At 34.5% G+C, this 19,309-nt stretch overlaps 1 protein-coding gene and 1 non-coding gene across 2 annotated transcripts in view; one reads left to right on the plus strand and one right to left on the minus strand.

The window, feature by feature from the left end:
- The window catches only part of LOC111049778 (ankyrin-1), a 30,788-nt gene extending 20,260 nt beyond the window's left edge, over window positions 1-10,528 (plus strand). The window contains exons 8-12 of the mRNA XM_039438435.1: window positions 599-844; window positions 2,056-2,173; window positions 6,315-6,520; window positions 7,299-7,610; window positions 9,764-10,528. Of these exons, the coding sequence (XP_039294369.1) occupies window positions 599-844; window positions 2,056-2,173; window positions 6,315-6,520; window positions 7,299-7,610; window positions 9,764-9,907 (1,026 nt within the window). The 3' untranslated portion in view covers window positions 9,908-10,528. The remainder of the gene's footprint in view (window positions 1-598; window positions 845-2,055; window positions 2,174-6,314; window positions 6,521-7,298; window positions 7,611-9,763) is intronic.
- Window positions 5,020-5,138, minus strand: LOC120353734. The gene has a single exon (XR_005572552.1). It is a non-coding gene; the product is annotated as a 5S ribosomal RNA (ribosomal RNA).
- Window positions 10,529-19,309: the final 8,781 nt, after the last annotated feature.

The raw sequence follows: 19,309 nt of genomic DNA on the forward strand, positions 1-19,309 counted from the left end.
AAATCGTTGGTTCAAGCTCTTGGCGTGCACTTATGAAGTTGATTTACAACAAAATGTGTCGTTTACTAGCTGCGTAAATCAACAAAGGCTGTTTCACAAAATTACCGTCTAGAAAAGTGTGCATTTCTTTCACTTAATTACTCTCAATTTTTTTATAGAGAAAAAAACATTCAACGAATGGTTATCAAACATCATTTTTTTTGTTATGTATTCTATGGTAAACAAACAAGCTATCAGCGCAAGCGCAGGGAAGCATGCAGGCTACAATTCAATCGACCAATGAGAGCTATGAAAGCTTGAACTGTCACAATTTACCAGGCTTCGACTGTGGGGCAGGAATTTGGAACTGAAACTGGTTACTGGTACAGAATCTGTCAAAATTCTTCCCATGGGACGCGGAACATTTTACATGGTAAATCGTGAATCGGACAATTCACCACATTCCATGTTCCCAGAACGGGCTCAATGTATATGACTTGTGCCAATATTGTATTATTGTACAATGCATGTAAAATTGAAATAATCTAATATATTAGTAAATTCTAATTCGATGCACGAACCCCACTTGAATTTCATAAAGTTTTGTCGTCGGTTGTAGGTGCGGTACCTGTTGCAAAACGGCGCCCGGCCCTCGATCAACAGAGCCGGCAACAGTGCACTGGCCTGTGTGCTGCGGCATGTTCGCGACTGGGAATTCCGATACGAGTTGCTCAACATGTTGCTGCAGGAGGGCGGCAACCCCAATGTGGTGGGCAGAGACGGCAGTGTGCCCCTCATGGTCTGCCTGGTGCCTCTCATCAACCTGCACCATGATCTCCTGCATCTATTCACGCACACTATGAAGGTGAGGACTTCTAACAAATACAGTAAAGGATTGGCGTTGTATTCAATAGTCTGAACTATCTGACTAGCAAGATATTCTTATGCAGGATTTTTCAGAAGTAGTGTCGAATATTTTAGGGTATTGTTCCTGGATGATAAGAGACTACAAATGACGTATTTGAAGTGTCCAAAACTCAGCGTTTAACGCTAAACCACGTTTACTTGAGTGTGCAACGATGTAGCTGACTGTGTATCAGCCTGCAAAAAAAAATCTGTGAGACTTGATCAAAATAGGCACTTGATGATATCTAATGAGAGCCTTTCAGATAAATGTATACTGAATGACCTGGCTGGCTGTCATAGCTCCGGTCCGGTGTCAGAGCTCTCGTGATTTAAGCTTCTCACTTATCAGTTGGTTACCTTTACTATTTAAATAAAATATGCAAACTTAAGAAATTTAATTGATAAAATAATGTAATTATGAAAGTTAACTAGATAGATTTCATTGATATTCAGATGAACAGAATAGATATTCTCACTGTTGGTGAGAATAAGCCAATTGGAGGGAGGATATTTTATTTATTTATTTATTTATTCGTGAACAGAATCACAAATCATATAAATATGATTAGGAAGGAACAACAGGCTTGGCCCAAGCCAAGTATATTCGGACTATAAGTGCCGACCGACAATCGTCGGTAAGTGCAAAAACGGCCTATCCTATCAATTATACTATTTTGTTTATCTGAATATCAATGAAATCTATCTAATTAACTTCCATAATTACATTATTCTAATAATATTATGCTTTTTCTTAAGTGGGAATCCATCCAACCCATTATGAACTCCTGCAGCTCAAATGAATCTGACTTCAATTTGTGGTTTTTTTTTTTAAGATTACGTCCTAAAGACTCCAGTCATGGAGTATAAGACAAGTCATGTTATTACATAATAATTCTAACACTAAGTAGTTCAAATATACTATTCTTGTTGTTTTGCAAGGTAAATAATTATTACTAAACGAAAATCCCAATTAAATGCTGTAAATCACCCCGAAAACTTATTGGAATTTCCGTTTAATAATAATTATTTATTAATTAACATTTAAACAAATGCAATTTCCAATTTATTTCCATCTGCATAATAAATGTATTCAGATTTCAATAGAATGTTGATTGAGCATTTGAGGATTGAAACAAATTTGATGTGAACTATTGAATTTGTTGTTGTCAGGTGTGCTACCTGAACTGCGTGCGCATTCTGCTGAAACATGGCGCTAATCCCAACTGCACGTCACGCAGCAATCTCACGCCTCTTCACGTCCTCATGTTTGCTGCCAGTGAAACCCTAGGTAAACACCTCACTATATCCAGAATTTATTTGAAAACACAAATTTAAATTTGTGTTTTCATTATGGAAAAGTACCACAACATCACTCACAACACAACTGTAATAGTATCTTAAGTCACAAGGACGGGAAGGGCCGTTTTGCAGGCGAGAATGATGTTTCTAGTCGAGACGTTAGCCGAGACTAGAATTTCATTCGAGCACTGCAAAAGACATTCACGTCCAAGTAACTTACACTATTTTTTGTCATTATAATCTAGAAAAAAATAATTGAGAATCAGAAAACATTACCTGCTTGTGCTGACATTACTACATGCATTCTATAAACATAACCTAGTTTACAAGTTTCGAATCAGGAATTTCTTGATTGTAGTTGACAAAACATCCACCTAGAGCGCTAAAAGGCGGCAGTTTTGCTGTTCCAAATTTGGAAGTAGGAAACATACTCGACTGTAAAGAAAACGTATGATTTTATTACAGTATAGTATGCTGTAATAAGAATCATATGTTAATTTGTTCTACAATCAGCTGTTTACCGGCTTGATTTCATGGATGTAAAACAGCTGAAATTGAATGACTATGACAAAAACATAATTTATTTATTCATTCATACAAAAAATGTGTGGAAGCAACAGATCGGTGATCCACTTTGCCACCATGACAACCCTTATTGATGTAGTTTATGCAGGCGCCAACCAAATCAGCCAATCGGAGAGCTTCTTGCCCTGCCGACTCTGAAAACAATTCCTGAAAAAACGCCTTATATGGTCTGGCCCTCAGGGTCAAAACATATTGGAGCGCTAAAGGTAGAGTGTAGCAGAGAAGGTAGCTGGCTAACATCTATTTGACTCACGGAGTCTGGTCTCTCACAAAATGTCAAACTACGAGGGTAGGCTGATAAGTAATGCACATATGCTTGTAGAAGGCAAACAAAAGCAAATAGCAAGATTCGGTAAAAAATAAATTAAAGTACAAACCTTTAACTTCAAAATCATGTATTTATTTTTCTACATAGTCACCGTTAAGCATTACACATTTCTCCCAACGTGTTACAAGTTTTTTTATTCCGTCACTGAAAAATTCTTTCGACTTTTCTCGAACCCACGACGCGACAGCTGCCTTCACTTCACTGTCCGAGCTGTAATGTTTTCCCTTCAGGTCTCTCTTGAGTAGAGGAAAAAAATAAAATCACAAGGCGCAAGGTCGGGAGAATATGGAGGGTGGGGAATCGGTTCAAACTTCAGGTTTCTCAGAGCCTCTTCAGTTGCACGCAAAGTGTGTGGCCGAGCGTTGTCATGTTGCAAGATTATTGGCGCCAGGCTGCCTCTAACACTTTTGCGATATTCCAACTTGGTTTGCGCTACGCTGTTGAGTGATTCGCCGGTCATTTTGAATCAAGTCTTCGACGAGTTTATGATGATTATCGTCTGTGGCAGTGATTGGACGTCCGCTGCGTGTTTCGACAACAATTGAGGCTTTTCCAGGTTGGCAATCTCGAAATTTTATAACCCATCGATTCACGGTAGACCTATCAACAGTATCGTCACAATAAACAGCCTTTAAACGATGATGAATCTCACTAGGATTCACTTTCTTAGCAGTTAAAAATTCGATAACAGCGCGTTGTTCTTAAAACTTGTTTAAAATAATCATTTTTTGTAAAATAATAAAATATTTTAGAAGAACTAATCTGAATTTTCATGATTGATATGAAATATTTTATTTAATTTTGTTACTACATTGATAAAAACCTAGCTGGCAACGTTGCGGAGGTAAAAACGTTGCGGAGGTTTTTAAAAAAATGATAGCGCTATCTGCTTTGTCGAATGATAGACAAGTATAATAACAACAACACCAATGTCAATCAAATTCTGCCATTATAACGTGGTAACTCACTGTAGATCTATTCAACTTGAGGAGTCCGGTCTAACAAGCTGTCAAACTATCATGCTATGAACTAAAAAACTTCAATAGATCTATATGACTCGACTTGACCATAGATATCACAAGAAGATGTATCATGTTATAGGACTTTTTTGTTCCAAATTTCACTGTTAACTCAAGCATAGTCGTAGGTAGTCCTAATAACCTCGAACCTCTCTATAACGAACCTCCACTTAACGAAATCCTCTAAACAACGAATTTTCACCTCGTCCCATGACATTTTAGAGTTTTGGCTGCTTATTTACCTCTATTTGACGAATTTCGGACCTCTCAACAACAAAGTTTTCTCTTGACTTCAACATACAAAATGTAGTGTGTATAGGAAGCAGAGAGTCATTTTCAAAGAATTCTTTAGTTTCAGAAGAAAGGTCAATAATAATGGACTATAGGACTAGAAATAAATGGCAATTCAAGTAGGAAGAGGATCAAACAGTAGGTAGACAGTCAATAAAAGATGAAACACATGTCGGAAATTGAATGCAAGCTACTGGAAATAGACTTCCAAGAACTTGTCATTCGTAGACCAGGCCGGTAAACGACTAGACTTTCTTATCCTTGCTTTTGCCACACATTTCAATTGTTAGAACTCGCCATTGATTGATTGATTGATTGATTGAGTACTTTATTTATGTAGATTACAATATATACTGGCTTATACACTTGTATACAATAGCTTACAATACAGCAAAGTTATAGATGAATTTACATAATATAGACTAAGAAAATAACTATTGAACTGTATATTATATGAAAAAGCAATTTGTAATATAATAACTATAGATAATAATCATATTGTTATGCATCTACATAAATTGGCGGAGCTTTGGACATATCAATGTCCATTCTTTGGGAAGAATATAAAAAAATATCCTCCCCACTAACTCTCTACCAAAAAAAAGGAATGAATGCCAACAGCATGTGGTGTTCCCAAGCGGTCACCCATCCAAGTACTGACCACACCCGACGTTGCTTAACTTCGGTGATCGGACGAGAACCGGTGTATTCAACGTGGTATGGCCGTTGGCACTTTGACAGATAAAGGAACGGGAATGCTGGATTTTTCCATCCTCCCACCATTTGCTTTTGTTACACATTTCAATTTTGCTGGTTAAGTTCACTGTACTCAGTTTCATTCAATTTCTAAAAAATCGTGATCAGATTCTAAAACTAAGTGTTGCTAATGATTTGCAACATTGTAAATTTGTACATTTGATGATACTGATAACCGGTGATAAAATTGGTGACTGTAATGCACGAGAAAAATCTTCCATTGTCAGGGAATTTTAATCAATGAAAAGGCTTTAGAAATTTCAGTATCATTGGGATACAGTAGCTCTAAAGCAAACGACTGGTTAGAAAATTTGAAAAAAAACGGGATGATATCGTCCAAAAAGTGATATCGAGTGAAAGTGCTAGTGTTGATATGTACCCTCTTGTGAATTCTGGAAAGAAAATGTTCTCCGAAAAGTTCTATATAATATTATGAACCGAAAAGCGATTTCAATGTTGATGAGAGTGGTATATTCTTCAAATGTTTGGCCAATAAGACACTTACTACCGCCCAAATAATTTAATTACCGCCCTTGATATATTATAAGATCCATAAGAATGTGGCAGTTTTCTTCACAGAGCAACCTCTCAATAACGAATACCTCTCTGCAGAGAATTTTTTCTCGGGATAATCAACTTCTTTATACAGAGGTTCAACTGTAGTTTTTTTCGTGAAGCTATGTGACGCTGGTAGTATTTCATACTGTGCCGTTCTTACACTCTCACCCGGCCAAAACAGTAATAATAGACAGTTAGTCAATAGTAATCGGCTTGAGTTAACAAAAAATTGGCTTCAAATTTGAACATGATTGACCTATACGATGTTCTTATGCTATCTTTTCTCTACGGTACACATGATCTGAGACAAAAGTATTTTTGAAAAGATTCATGTTTTGTCTCCTTCAAATCCTGATTTGTGAGGTTTGGGTGCGTTTTAGATGAAAATGTTACTAAACATTTTTTTCTTCACAGTTGAATTCCATAAAATATTACATGATTCAAAATACCGGTCAACAATAAAGTAACCTTTCAAGTTTGAAATCTTTTCTCTATGATTTGACAAAACTTAATATATGAGTTCCATTGTTTTGACCGTTGATATCGTTTCTCTATTACTTGACGACACAATTTAATATGATTGTTTGGACCAGGCCTAGCCCGCTGCCGCGCTCCACAGCAGAACATGGACTTTATCCACTCGCTGCTGGTGCTTCTGCTACAGCATGGCCTCGACCCGAACATCCGCTTCTCGCAGCGTGCGCCGCACATTCTGCTCGCCGTCATCAACATGGTGAAAGCGGCACGAGTGCCCGCCGATCTCAACCACGTCTACAGTCTCACGCTCACATTCCTTCAGGTTAGTTGGTTCAATATCTATAGTCTGTGTAAAAATAAGTTGAGACTTGGCTCTCCATCCGAAGAAATTACAAGGTTGTCAAATCTTATAGAATTGTAACTTTCTCAAATTTCCAATTCAACGTCAGAATTGGATGTAGAATATCATCCCCGGTATCCTAGTAGAGCTAAAAAAGTTCCAGGGTTGAAGGGTTAAAAGGAAATTCAACTTTTTTGATTAAATTGGAAACATTGCGAAAATTTGTTTCTCTTTTGAATTCCACTTTTCTCAGAATCATGGGGCGTCGTAATGCACAAGACTTTCATATCAAATATTAACGAGGAGAATGTCTCCTTTCTATTGGTGTCTGGATCATTTTTATCCGACCTATACTTATTTTTTAATTAATGATTATGTTTGTCAATGTCAAGACATTTCGAGCAGAAAACATGAAATTTTCGACATGCTAGAAACTTGTTTGTTTCAAAAGATAAGTGGGTAATGAACGCGAGAAAGTTTCTCAAAAATAATTTTCCCAGTTGTCAAAAGTAGTCGGAAGATTGTATTTTGGTCTTCAATGAATTATACAGTTAGAAGGGCTCCTCTTTAAAAAACATTTTTTGTAAATGATCTGGCAACGTTGCAGAGCAAAAAAAATGAAGGCCAGCGCTGGTCGTCATTTGCACGTATTGGGCCAACATGTGCATTACATGAAAGTTTTGAATGAATTGGAAGAACGTTCATTAATTCGGTGTGATTTTCTTTGTAAAATCAATGATTGTTGTATTTTGTTTGGCAGTACGGCGCCAACCCAGACCTGGAACTGTCCACCTCCCAGCTGGCGTGCGACTCTGCATCGCTCACCATGGCCTCCTCGATCTACCTGCGTTCGGCCGGCGCACAACCTGTGCTCTTCCACTTTGTGGTGACAGTGTCGCGGCGCGACGATCTGCTGCTGAGCGATTCGCAAACGTTCTTGCGCATCGTGTGGCTCTACCTGATGGCTATGTCGCACGCGGCCGCGCAAGCGACGCTCGCCGCACTGTTGCGCGCGCAGGAGGCCGGCGTGTTTCCGGTCAGGGCCACTGCGCTGTGTGCCCTCTTGAGAGAGGTAAAGGCTGCGAATCCTAGTTTTCAAACCTCAAGTATAGCTTATGATAGCTTATGATTATAAAGTGAAAAATCTAAATCTCTGGGAGTTGAAAGACAGAAAAATAATATCATTGGTTCTTATGGTAGTGATTCTTATGGTAGTGGTTCTTATGGTTGTTATATTCATTCACTTTAATAATCTTATATTCAAATTCAAATTCATTTTATTGTGCCAAAAACGATAAACATACTGGTCAAGTCGAAACATCAAAATAAATGACAGAATAACAATATTTAATATAATTTAAAAGTTGAGACTATAACTATGGTAAGAACACATTTATAATACAATGGCAACACAGAATTCAAGTACTATCATTAAAAAATTCATCCACACTGTAATAAGCCTTATTTACCAAGTATGCATAAAGCTCTCTCTTAAAATTCTTTGATGGGGTATAACAACATTTTGGTAACTTTTTAGACAGTCTCAAACCAATTAAACTTCAAGTTAAATTAATCTTTAGAACTTTCAAGTTATATGTTATGTGTAAGGTGGAAATTACTGAGATATTGCAATTATTCAAATGAATTAATAATTATTATTAAACGAAAATCCAAATTAAATGCTTTAATTCACCCCGAAGACTTCTGCTACTGCAAATATTGACAACAGGGTAAACAGCTAGATGGAAATTCGATAAGCGCTACTATACAAAAAATATTTGTCTGTCCGGGAAATAGTAGCGCTCATCAAATTTCCATCTAGCTGTTTACCCTGTTGTCAATATTTGCAGTAGCAGAAGTCTTCAGGGTGATCTACAGCATTTAATTTGGATTTTCGTTCAGTAATAATTATCTGTGTAAATTAAATTTTCAATATACGTAGCCTAAGCGAACTGTTACGAACAGACCGATAGGTCCACTTGAGTTACATTTATTTTGTGAAATAGTTTGAGCATTCATAGATATCTACTTAAAATCTATTCAAAATTAGTAGATTTATTGATGTTTTATAAATTCAATTCATTTCAATCACCCTCATAAGGACCTATATTAGGGTATGATCGTATTGAATGTGTATATGTGCAAGTCAGATCATGCATGAGCCGAGAAACAACTTCTGAAAAGTGCCATTTAAACACGTTGTGACTTGACTGTAGCTGCTGACATTGAATGCAACCAGCAAGTGCACGTGTTTAGGGTGAGTGTTCCTATTGCTTTTTCCAGATTTTGTTTCTCATCTGCAAGCTTGGTCATGCATAATCAAGCGTGCACTCGCACATATACGTATCCAATAAGATCAGACGCTTATTCTTTTTCTGTCTGTTGTGTATAATTATTCTATGTTACTTTTATGTGCTTGTATGAAGAATTCAAATGAGTACTCGTACAAAAATTTGTGTGACAATAAATAAAAATAAATCTGACGAAACATGACGTGACGAAATTATTTGAAAAGGGTACGCAGATTTATATTTTTATCTATATTTAAAAGTAGCCCTAAAGAAAAAGACTATAATATTCTGACTTTGCTTTGTTTACATTTTTTTGTTGACCGAGCGAAGTGAGGTCTAAAATTCAAGTCGACGGTTTGGCATATCTATTAATGTTTAAGTGTTTATATGTTGCGCATTTACGGCAAAACGCGGTAAAAGATTTTCATGAAATTTGACAGGTATGTTCCTTTTTTAATTGCGAGTCGACGTATATACAAGGTTTTTGGAAATTTTGCTTTTCAAGGATATTATAAAAGGAAAAAGGAGCCTCCTTCATACGCCAATATTAGAGTAAAAATCAGACTATAGAATTATTCATCATAAATCAGCTGTCAAGTGATTACACAGATGTGTGGAGAAGCCAGTCTATTGCTGTATTCCCTTAAGGTCTATAGTTTCAATCAGGTACTTGTGGATGAGAATACTGCGTGAGGTCTACTGTTCACAGAACTACTAGTTATTTATATTTAAAAGTAGCCCTAAAGAAAAATACTATATAATATTCTGACTTTGCCTTGTTTACATTTTTCTGTATTGTTGGCTGTAAATAAATTGAATTAAACTGTCCAGCAGAGCAAGAATTCATGAGAAAGCAAGTCTTGAAACGGGACTCCTCTGTTTTTGTGAATAAAAATCAAATTTGGAAAATGAAGAATGTCAATATGTATTTCAGGTGTACACCCGACCACCCACACTGAAGCAGATAGCACGGCAGGCGATTTACCAGTCCATGGACAGGCGGCCAGGTATGGCGGTCAATAAACTACTTCCCTTGCCCAGTGTGTTGCGCGAGTATCTGCTCAATTTCGAGCCCTAGACGAGACGGCCAATTCTACTGACGGCCAATTCTGCGATCGGTGTGGTGTGTGAGGAAAGCTGTACTTACAATAGTCAATACAATACTATAGTCTGCCACATGAAAATAGTCCGATAAGAGTAAATGCAACGTTGTCAAATAAGATTCAAATCATAATCAAATCAAATTTATTGCCTTACAAAATATGTTTGAAATTGAATACAGATTACGAATTTAATATTTAAGAATAAGATATTTAATTTTTCAACATAATATATTCTAATTCGATTCGGTCAACACTATCCACTGCTGATTATAAATGAGAATTGATTAATATTTTTAGAACATACCTGACAAATCGGCAACGTCTATGGGTGAGAAGGTACTAAGCTAATTTAATTCCCATCAGACTATTTTCGTGCGGTTCTCTATAGTAATTATAACAGTTGTCATTACAGTACTGTTACGATTGTAAGGAGGGAGTATCTCCACTAAGCACAGTTTTGAGTCATAGTTAGCGACTAATCTATAGTGAGGTCCACGTTATAAAGTCGGCATCTGATTAACATTGGTGTTGCTATCCTTGTTTGTCATCAGGCATAGCAGATAGCTCTATCTCTATACTATTCTAGCTCCGCAACGTTGCAAGCTGTTTGTAGACTATGTAGAAATATTATGAACTACCAAAATATTTCATCTTAATTATGAAAATCTATTATTAAATCTTGGAAAAATATATTTTATTGACAAATGAGATTTATTTGTTATATAATTGATTATTATTAACGAGAATCAACAATAAATTAGTATCTGATCAGATCTACCTGGATAACTTAAATCACAGGTTAATAAAAACAATATGAAAACTTTTAGTACCCTTTATTATTTGAAATTTTAAAATTTATTTAAAACTTGTTCTTGAAACACAGTTATCTACTTTAGAAGGCAGTGAAAAAGTGGCAAAAATGCCTTCCCATTAATTCCACTGATTTTATAACGTGGAACTCACTATAAGTCATGTGTCTGGTTATCTATGGCTTGAGTAGAAAATTGTACTTAAACAGCATTAATTACATTTTAAAAGTAAATCCACATTCTGTTTATTTTCGAGCTGTGGCAATATTGTGTCTGGTAAAGTCTGGATGGTTTGTGGAGGAAGTTGTACTTGAATGAATACTAGTACTTATAACTGTACTTAGTACTTTCCCAGTTATTTTTTATATTTAAAAAAATATATTCACAGTAATTTTGAGCAGAAATATTTGCACAACGCCATGTTTCTTTCCGATTTTTACTATAAACATTTTAGTGAGCCTATAGAAAATCTACGTGTCTTGAAAATAATATGTCAACGCTGATGATATTCGAATTCTCTCAAAAGTTCCACGAACACTCCGCTGGATATTGAAGAAAAACATAGTTTTTCACTTTTTAGAGGAAAAACGTTTTTCTATTGTTAATCATCACTCTAAAAATTGAGATCCCTTTGAAAAGGGTCTTCAATTTTAGAGGTATCACTGGAATACATTTTAAATACATCCTTGAGATCAAAACTTATTACCAGAAGTATGGAGACTTGAGAAGAAATTGTAAAATAATGAGCTGTATGGAACAACTAGCAAGACCATCATCGAGTTGAAGAAATTGATCAAGTTTTTCATAACACTTATCGAGTATTTTAATAGTTGACCGACCCTTGAATATTACATGAGTAACAAGACTCCATTATTCCTATTTTTTATTCATACTAGCACACATATTCAATGAGCATTATAGTCTACTACCTGTATTTTTACTGAAATGAAATCTCTTGAAATCAAATTTGAATGTGGTAGAAAAGCTATAAGAATCCTATTTTATTCGTTCAATACTTTGTGTGTTTTTACTGAAATGAAATCTCTTGAAATCAAATTTGAATGTGGTATGAAAGCTAGACGAATCCTATTTTATTCGTTTCATACTTTGTGTATCATAAATTTTTTATTACAATATCAATACATCATAATTTTTTTAATTATAGTTTTAGACTAATTAGACGGATCAGACTAATTTTATAAATTCAATTCAGAATTTATAATATCCTGGCTCTTGAATGAACGTTGCAACAAACTAGATTGATCATTTGTTGCTTTCTAGCTCAATTTTGTCTGAACGTTGTTGAAATATAGATGTAAATAGTCAGGTAAAATGAACTACGGTTCAAGCTCTTTGAACTAGTTATATAAAGTGAAATGCAGTGTATGTTCATCTAAAATGAACTATGGTTCAAGTTCATTGAACTAGTTGTACAGAGTGAACTGCAGTGTATGTTCATCTAAAATGAACTATGGTTCAAGTTCATTGAACTAGTTGTACAGAGTGAACTGCAGTGTATGTTCATCTAAAATGAACTATGGTTCAAGTTCATTGAACTAGTTGTACAGAGTGAACTGCAGTGTATGTTCATCTAAAATGAACTATGGTTCAAGTTCATTGAACTAGTTATATAAAGTGAAATGCAGTGTATGTTCATCTAAAATGAACTATGGTTCAAGTTCATTGAACTAGTTGTACAGAGTGAACTGCAGTGTATGTTCATCTAAAATGAACTATGGTTCAAGTTCATTGAACTAGTTGTACAAAGTGAACTGCAGTGTATGTTCATCTAAAATGAACTATGGTTCAAGTTCTTTGAACTAGTTGTAAAGAGTGAAATGCAGTGTATGTTCATCTAAAATGAACTATGGTTCAAGTTCTTTGAACTAGTTGTACAAAGTGAACTGCAGTGTATGTTCATCTAAAATGAACTATGGTTAAAGTTCTTTGAACTAGTTGTAAAGAGTGAAATGCAGTGTATGTTCATCTAAAATGAACTATGGTTCAAGTTCTTTGAACTAGTTGTACAAAGTGAACTGCAGTGTATGTTCATCTAAAATGACTATGGTTCAAGTTCTTTGAAGTAGTTGTACAGAGTGAACTGCAGTGTATGTTCATCTAAAATGAACTATGGTTCAAGTTCTTTGAAGTAGTTGTACAGAGTGAACTGCAGTGTATGTTCATCTAAAATGAACTATGGTTCAAGTTCTTTGAAGTAGTTGTACAGAGTGAACTGCAGTGTATGTTCATCTAAAATGAACTATGGTTCAAGTTCTTTGAAGTAGTTGTACAGAGTGAACTGCAGTGTATGTTCATCTAAAATGAACTATGGTTCAAGCTCTTTGAAGTAGTTGTACAGAGTGAACTGTAGTGCATGTTCATCTAAAATGAACTATGGTTCAAGTTCTTTGAACTAGTTGTACAGAGTGAACTGCAGTGTATGTTCATTGAATTAGTTGTACAAAGTGAACGGCAGTGTCTGTTCAATGAACTTTGTACAAAATGAACTGCAGTTCAATTCCTTGGTAAAAAGTGAACAAACGATGTTCGCTTGAACTAGTTGTACAAGTGCAATATTTCGCCTATCTCTAGTCAATAGCTCTCAAGCAAACGTTAACTACCTATTGAATTCTACATTCTGAAGTTAACGCATTACTAATTCGCCAACATCACAGTAGTAATGTAATTTATATTAAATATTGATTTCGATTGATGTTAATAAGTAATAATATAAATGTACGTACACCATTAAAGGTACCAATTAAAGGTACGTGAATCATTTTCATATACTAGAATTACACCTTCTGCATTCAACTGTAAAGGTACGTACAGATTTACGCGCCGCGAACATGAGTAATTCACTTCTAATCAGCTGACTATATCTGTATTTTTACAGAAACGGTAAGATACAGATATACAAAGCTTGGCATCAGCTGATCAAAAGTGAATTGCTCATGTTCGTGGCGCGTAAATCTGTACGCACCTTTAAAGTTGAATGCAGAAGGTGTAATTCTAGTATATGAAAATGATTTGCCTGTACAGGAATGGATTTCCTGTTCATCCCTGGAGCAAGTTGTGAAAGTTTATTCCCTAAGTTACATGTTTCGAAGTTATGTTATAAGTAACATCAACCGATAAATGTTGTAATAATAATGAAATAAAAACACACATATGTTGTCAAATTCTGCACAGTTTTATTTGGTACAGGATCAAGGACCATACAGGTCACATTTTCAAGCTGTGTGGTCACGAAACCATGGTCCTGCACCAAATAAAGCTGTGTAGAATTTGACAACATATGTGTGTTTTTAATTAATTGTGGAACGGTTCTACAATATTTACAGTGACTCAGTCGAATTTTTATAATAATAATGTAATAGAGTAGACTGTTATAAAGAAAAGGGGGTTGGATCTGGTATAGTAGTGGAACTAGAAAGCGATTCAAAAGTAGGTGAAATTCTACAGATTTAAAAGCATTATTTTAAGTATTGAAAGTGGAATTACCCTACTAATTATAATTGAATTAAACCTATTAATTATAACGTTTTCCTTCAATTTTTTCATGATTTCATCCACTTCTCCCCATATTTGGAAACCTTCTTTTCCTTTTCCTCTTCTGTCATTACAGCTTAGTATCTTCCACGCTTGCCGGACCTCAGCCATTCTTCTCATTTCCTTCATGGAACTTCCTCTCTCGAACACAATTTTTTTTTCTCTCTCTCTCTCTCTCTCTGGACCCAGGTCTTCAAGGTAGCTCTCCCAATTCATTCGCGGTCTACCTTTCCTCCGTTTTCCCTCTCTCCTGGCCTCCACCAGTTGCTTTACCCCTCTACATTCCTCCATCCTGGTGACATGTCCGAACCATTTGAGCTGCTTTTCTTTTATATCCTCACTCATCAGCGCCTTCAACCCCACCTTACATTACCTTCTCATTTCTCCATCTATCTCTTCTCGTTTTGCCCACCAATTTTCTTGGGAATCTCATTTCTGTGGCAGTTATCTTATTCCAATGGCTTTTGAGGGTAACCCATACATGAGAGTAGCATATGCATGAGTACGGTAGTGGAAATGATAGATTAGGATAAACCATCACATCAAATTGAGAGTACAAATTAATTTTTTTGAGATTGTTTCGTGAAATTTAGGATTTTATAGTAACCATAGATCTATTCAATGAACTTTGTACAAAATGAACTGCAGTTCAATTCCTTGGTAAAAAGTGAACAAACGATGTTCGCTTGAACTAGTTGTACAAGTGCAATATTTCGCCTATCTCTAGTCAATAGCTCTCAAGCAAACGTTAACTACCTATTGAATTCTACATTCTGAAGTTAACGCATTACTAATTCGCCAACATCACAGTAGTAATGTAATTTATATTAAATATTGATTTCGATTGATGTTAATAAGTAATAATATAAATGTACGTACACCATTAAAGGTACCAATTAAAGGTACGTGAATCATTTTCATATACTAGAATTACACCTTCTGCATTCAACTGTAAAGGTACGTACAGATTTACGCGCCGCGAACATGAGTAATTCACTTCTAATCAGCTGACTATATCTGTATTTTTACAGAAACGGTAAGATACAGATATACAAAGCTTGGCATCAGCTGATCAAAAGTGAATTGCTCATGTTCGTGGCGCGTAAATCTGTACGCACCTTTAAAGTTGAATGCAGAAGGTGTAATTCTAGTATATGAAAATGATTTGCCTGTACAGGAATGGATTTCCTGTTCATCCCTGGAGCAAGTTGTGAAAGTTTATTCCCTAAGTTACATGTTTCGAAGTTATGTTATAAGTAACATCAACCGATAAATGTTGTAATAATAATGAAATAAAAACACACATATGTTGTCAAATTCTGCACAGTTTTATTTGGTACAGGATCAAGGACCATACAGGTCACATTTTCAAGCTGTGTGGTCACGAAACCATGGTCCTGCACCAAATAAAGCTGTGTAGAATTTGACAACATATGTGTGTTTTTAATTAATTGTGGAACGGTTCTACAATATTTACAGTGACTCAGTCGAATTTTTATAATAATAATGTAATAGAGTAGACTGTTATAAAGAAAAGGGGGTTGGATCTGGTATAGTAGTGGAACTAGAAAGCGATTCAAAAGTAGGTGAAATTCTACAGATTTAAAAGCATTATTTTAAGTATTGAAAGTGGAATTACCCTACTAATTATAATTGAATTAAACCTATTAATTATAACGTTTTCCTTCAATTTTTTCATGATTTCATCCACTTCTCCCCATATTTGGAAACCTTCTTTTCCTTTTCCTCTTCTGTCATTACAGCTTAGTATCTTCCACGCTTGCCGGACCTCAGCCATTCTTCTCATTCCTTCATGGAACTTCCTCTCTCGAACACAATTTTTTTTTCTCTCTCTCTCTCTCTCTGGACCCAGGTCTTCAAGGTAGCTCTCCCAATTCATTCGCGGTCTACCTTTCCTCCGTTTTCCCTCTCTCCTGGCCTCCACCACTTGCTCTACCCCTCTACATTCCTCCATCCTGGTGACATGTCCGAACCATTTGAGCTGCTTTTCTTTTATATCCTCACTCATCAGCGCCTTCAACCCCACCTTACATTACCTTCTCATTTCTCCATCTATCTCTTCTCGTTTTGCCCACCAATTCTCTTAGGAATCTCATTTCTGTGGCAGTTATCTTATTCCAATGGCTTTTGAGGGTAACCCATACATGAGAGTAGCATATGCATGAGTACGGTAGTGGAAATGATAGATTAGAATAAACCATCACATCAAATAAAAGAGTACAAATTAATTTTTTTGAGATTGTTTCGTGAAATTTAGGATTTTATAGTAACCATAGATCTATTCAATGTGTATTGATGACTGCTATTAATGTCGTATAATTGAAAGTGATCTCTATTAAAACATCACATGATATTCGAAGAAGGTTTTTTGGTATGCTTTTATAAAACTTATTCCATTTTCACATTTTAAAGCAGCGTTTACACCAAAGTTATTAACAAAATGTTAATAACTTAATCCTTTTAGATTCTATTAGATTGGACAAAACTTATCATACACATGATGAACATGTGTGTTTGTCAAGTTCCGTTCAATTTAATAGAATCTATAAGGATTAAGTTATTAACATTTTGTTGATAACTTTGGTGTAAACCCAGCTTAATACCATGAATTTAGTATTCATTGTGTATTATTGACGTGATAAATGAAAGAAAATGAACATCACAAAGTTAAAACATCACATGCAATTGAAAAAAGGGTTTAGATATGTTTTTATGGAACCCATTTTCACTCTATAATAATTTTAATGCAATGAATACAATAATACTGTTTTTTTTTGACGGATATATCAATGTATCATTAAGGGGCGTTTGCACAGTCAAAGCTTAAACTCGATTTAATCAGCTGGTGGTTAAAACTAAAAATGAAGCACATTATAACAAAATAGACTTGATACGGATTTAATCTTTAGTTTAAACTTTCACTGTGCAAACGACCCTAAATAAATTTGAATATCAATAATCATTCCTTAAAATATGGTCAGGTTGTGAAGGAAACTGTTTTCTAATTCCCCTTTAGCACGATTAGCTCCAGTCCATTCATTCAAAAAATAAATTTATTAATGACAAATTATGTACTTCAACTACATTATTATATTATACTAAAAATGTTGGATGTCTCTCATTAACGTCACAATCTACCAATGTAAATAAATATGAATTAATCCGCTTAAAGTAATTTGCCTTTAAAAACTTACTAATAAATGTGCAAATTGAATAGTTATTGTATATTGTAGCACTATTTGTTGAATTGAATTGCCAGCCATGTATAAAGATTATTATGTAATAATATTGTATTATATACGACTTGTATTTTCTCTGCTGGTCTCGTAAAAGCGGTAATATGTACTGGTTGATGGGGTTCTGTATTTTATATTATTTTAGTATTGTATATCAATAAAATATTCTGCAGAATGCTTCTCACCCAGGGGCTCGTGAAAAGCTATCTCCAAGAATGTTCTTGTTTTAAACATTAATCTTTTTATTATTGTTTATTAATTGAAATTGTTTTAAATATATTTTATTAATGTCTACAAATTGAAAAGTTAACAGCTCACTTAATATTTACTATGGAAAGTACAAAGGTCTCTTGTTGTTGTTTAAAATATTAATATTTTTATTAAGTCTACAAATTGAAATTGTTTGAAATATTAATATTTTTATTAATGTCTACAAATTGAAAAGTAAAAGAGCTCACTTAATATTTACTATGGAAAGTACAAAGGTCTCTAGTCAAATGGGCTATTTTTACTATTATGAAAATATTGAGTTAATTAGGTATGTTAAAAGTGTATTGTAATCTTTGTAATAAAACAAAATGATTAAGTATTTTGTTGAGCTGGAAAATTATAGTTGTTGGTTAAAAAAATATTGATTAATATTGTTGGTTTTTGAATAACAGTCGATTTTTATCAACGGTTGATTATTTACAGTTATGGGTAGAATAGTTTTAAACATCAATCATTTGAATATGATATTACTGTATAACTTTGTTCAAGTAGTAATATATCTATCTATTACTTGTATTCTCTAACATTTATACAATTTAGTTTTGTAGTTTTATACTGTACCTGCACTCCTTACCTTTCTTGTAATAGAATAATGCTCTTTTAAAACTAATGCATTCATATTAATTTAATATACCTCATACAGTAACTAATGAAACCAGTACAATATTAACAGCCAATTCACCATGAACAGTAGAGAAAATATATGAGTTCAAGCCAAAATATTGTGTGAATATGAATAATTACAAATTATATTAACTGATATAGCATCACTGTTGATTTTTTAATGTTGAAATTTTGTTATAAAATAAAATGTATTTATGAAGAAAGATGTGAATGTGTTATCTGTTCTAATTCACAGTTATTTGTTCAGTTGCAGGGGTATTGAGAAGTTTTATGAAGAATGTTGGTACTGCTTGAAATAAATGCTCCCTCTGAATGAAGAAGCTTTAAAAAATTGAAGAGATTTTTTCAAGAAGTCATGTCACTGAGTGCTACTAGATTTCCTACTAGTAGATGTTACTAGTTACTACTAGAAATGCTACTTAGCTAATTTCACCGGGATTCCGATCTCACTAGACCTCAAATCTGCAATAACAGAAACTCATCAAATGATATTGGAACTCTATCATCAATTACGACGAGATTTCCATGCTACACTACAAGACCTACTAGGTAATTCAATTTTATTCGAATTTTAGCCGGTTACTTATCGTCTTTTCTATTAATATTGTTTGGTAATCTTTCAATAGTTTGGGCGTTTAATCGTTGAATTTTTGAACGACTTGATAACAGTAATAAACCATGGGAAGTAGTTACAACTTGAAGAACGTTTAGAAAACTAACAAATAACAATATTTTCCTATGATGTAACACACTAGTTATTAACATACTATTCAAAATTAACTGTTTAGAAAACTGATAACATTTTCCCGTTATTGTCGCACACATGTAGTTATTAACATATAAGATTTTTTAAACATTCTCTTCC

The sequence above is a fragment of the Nilaparvata lugens genome, chromosome 11, assembly GCF_014356525.2.
Source record: "Nilaparvata lugens isolate BPH chromosome 11, ASM1435652v1, whole genome shotgun sequence".
Taxonomy (NCBI): domain Eukaryota; kingdom Metazoa; phylum Arthropoda; class Insecta; order Hemiptera; family Delphacidae; genus Nilaparvata; species Nilaparvata lugens.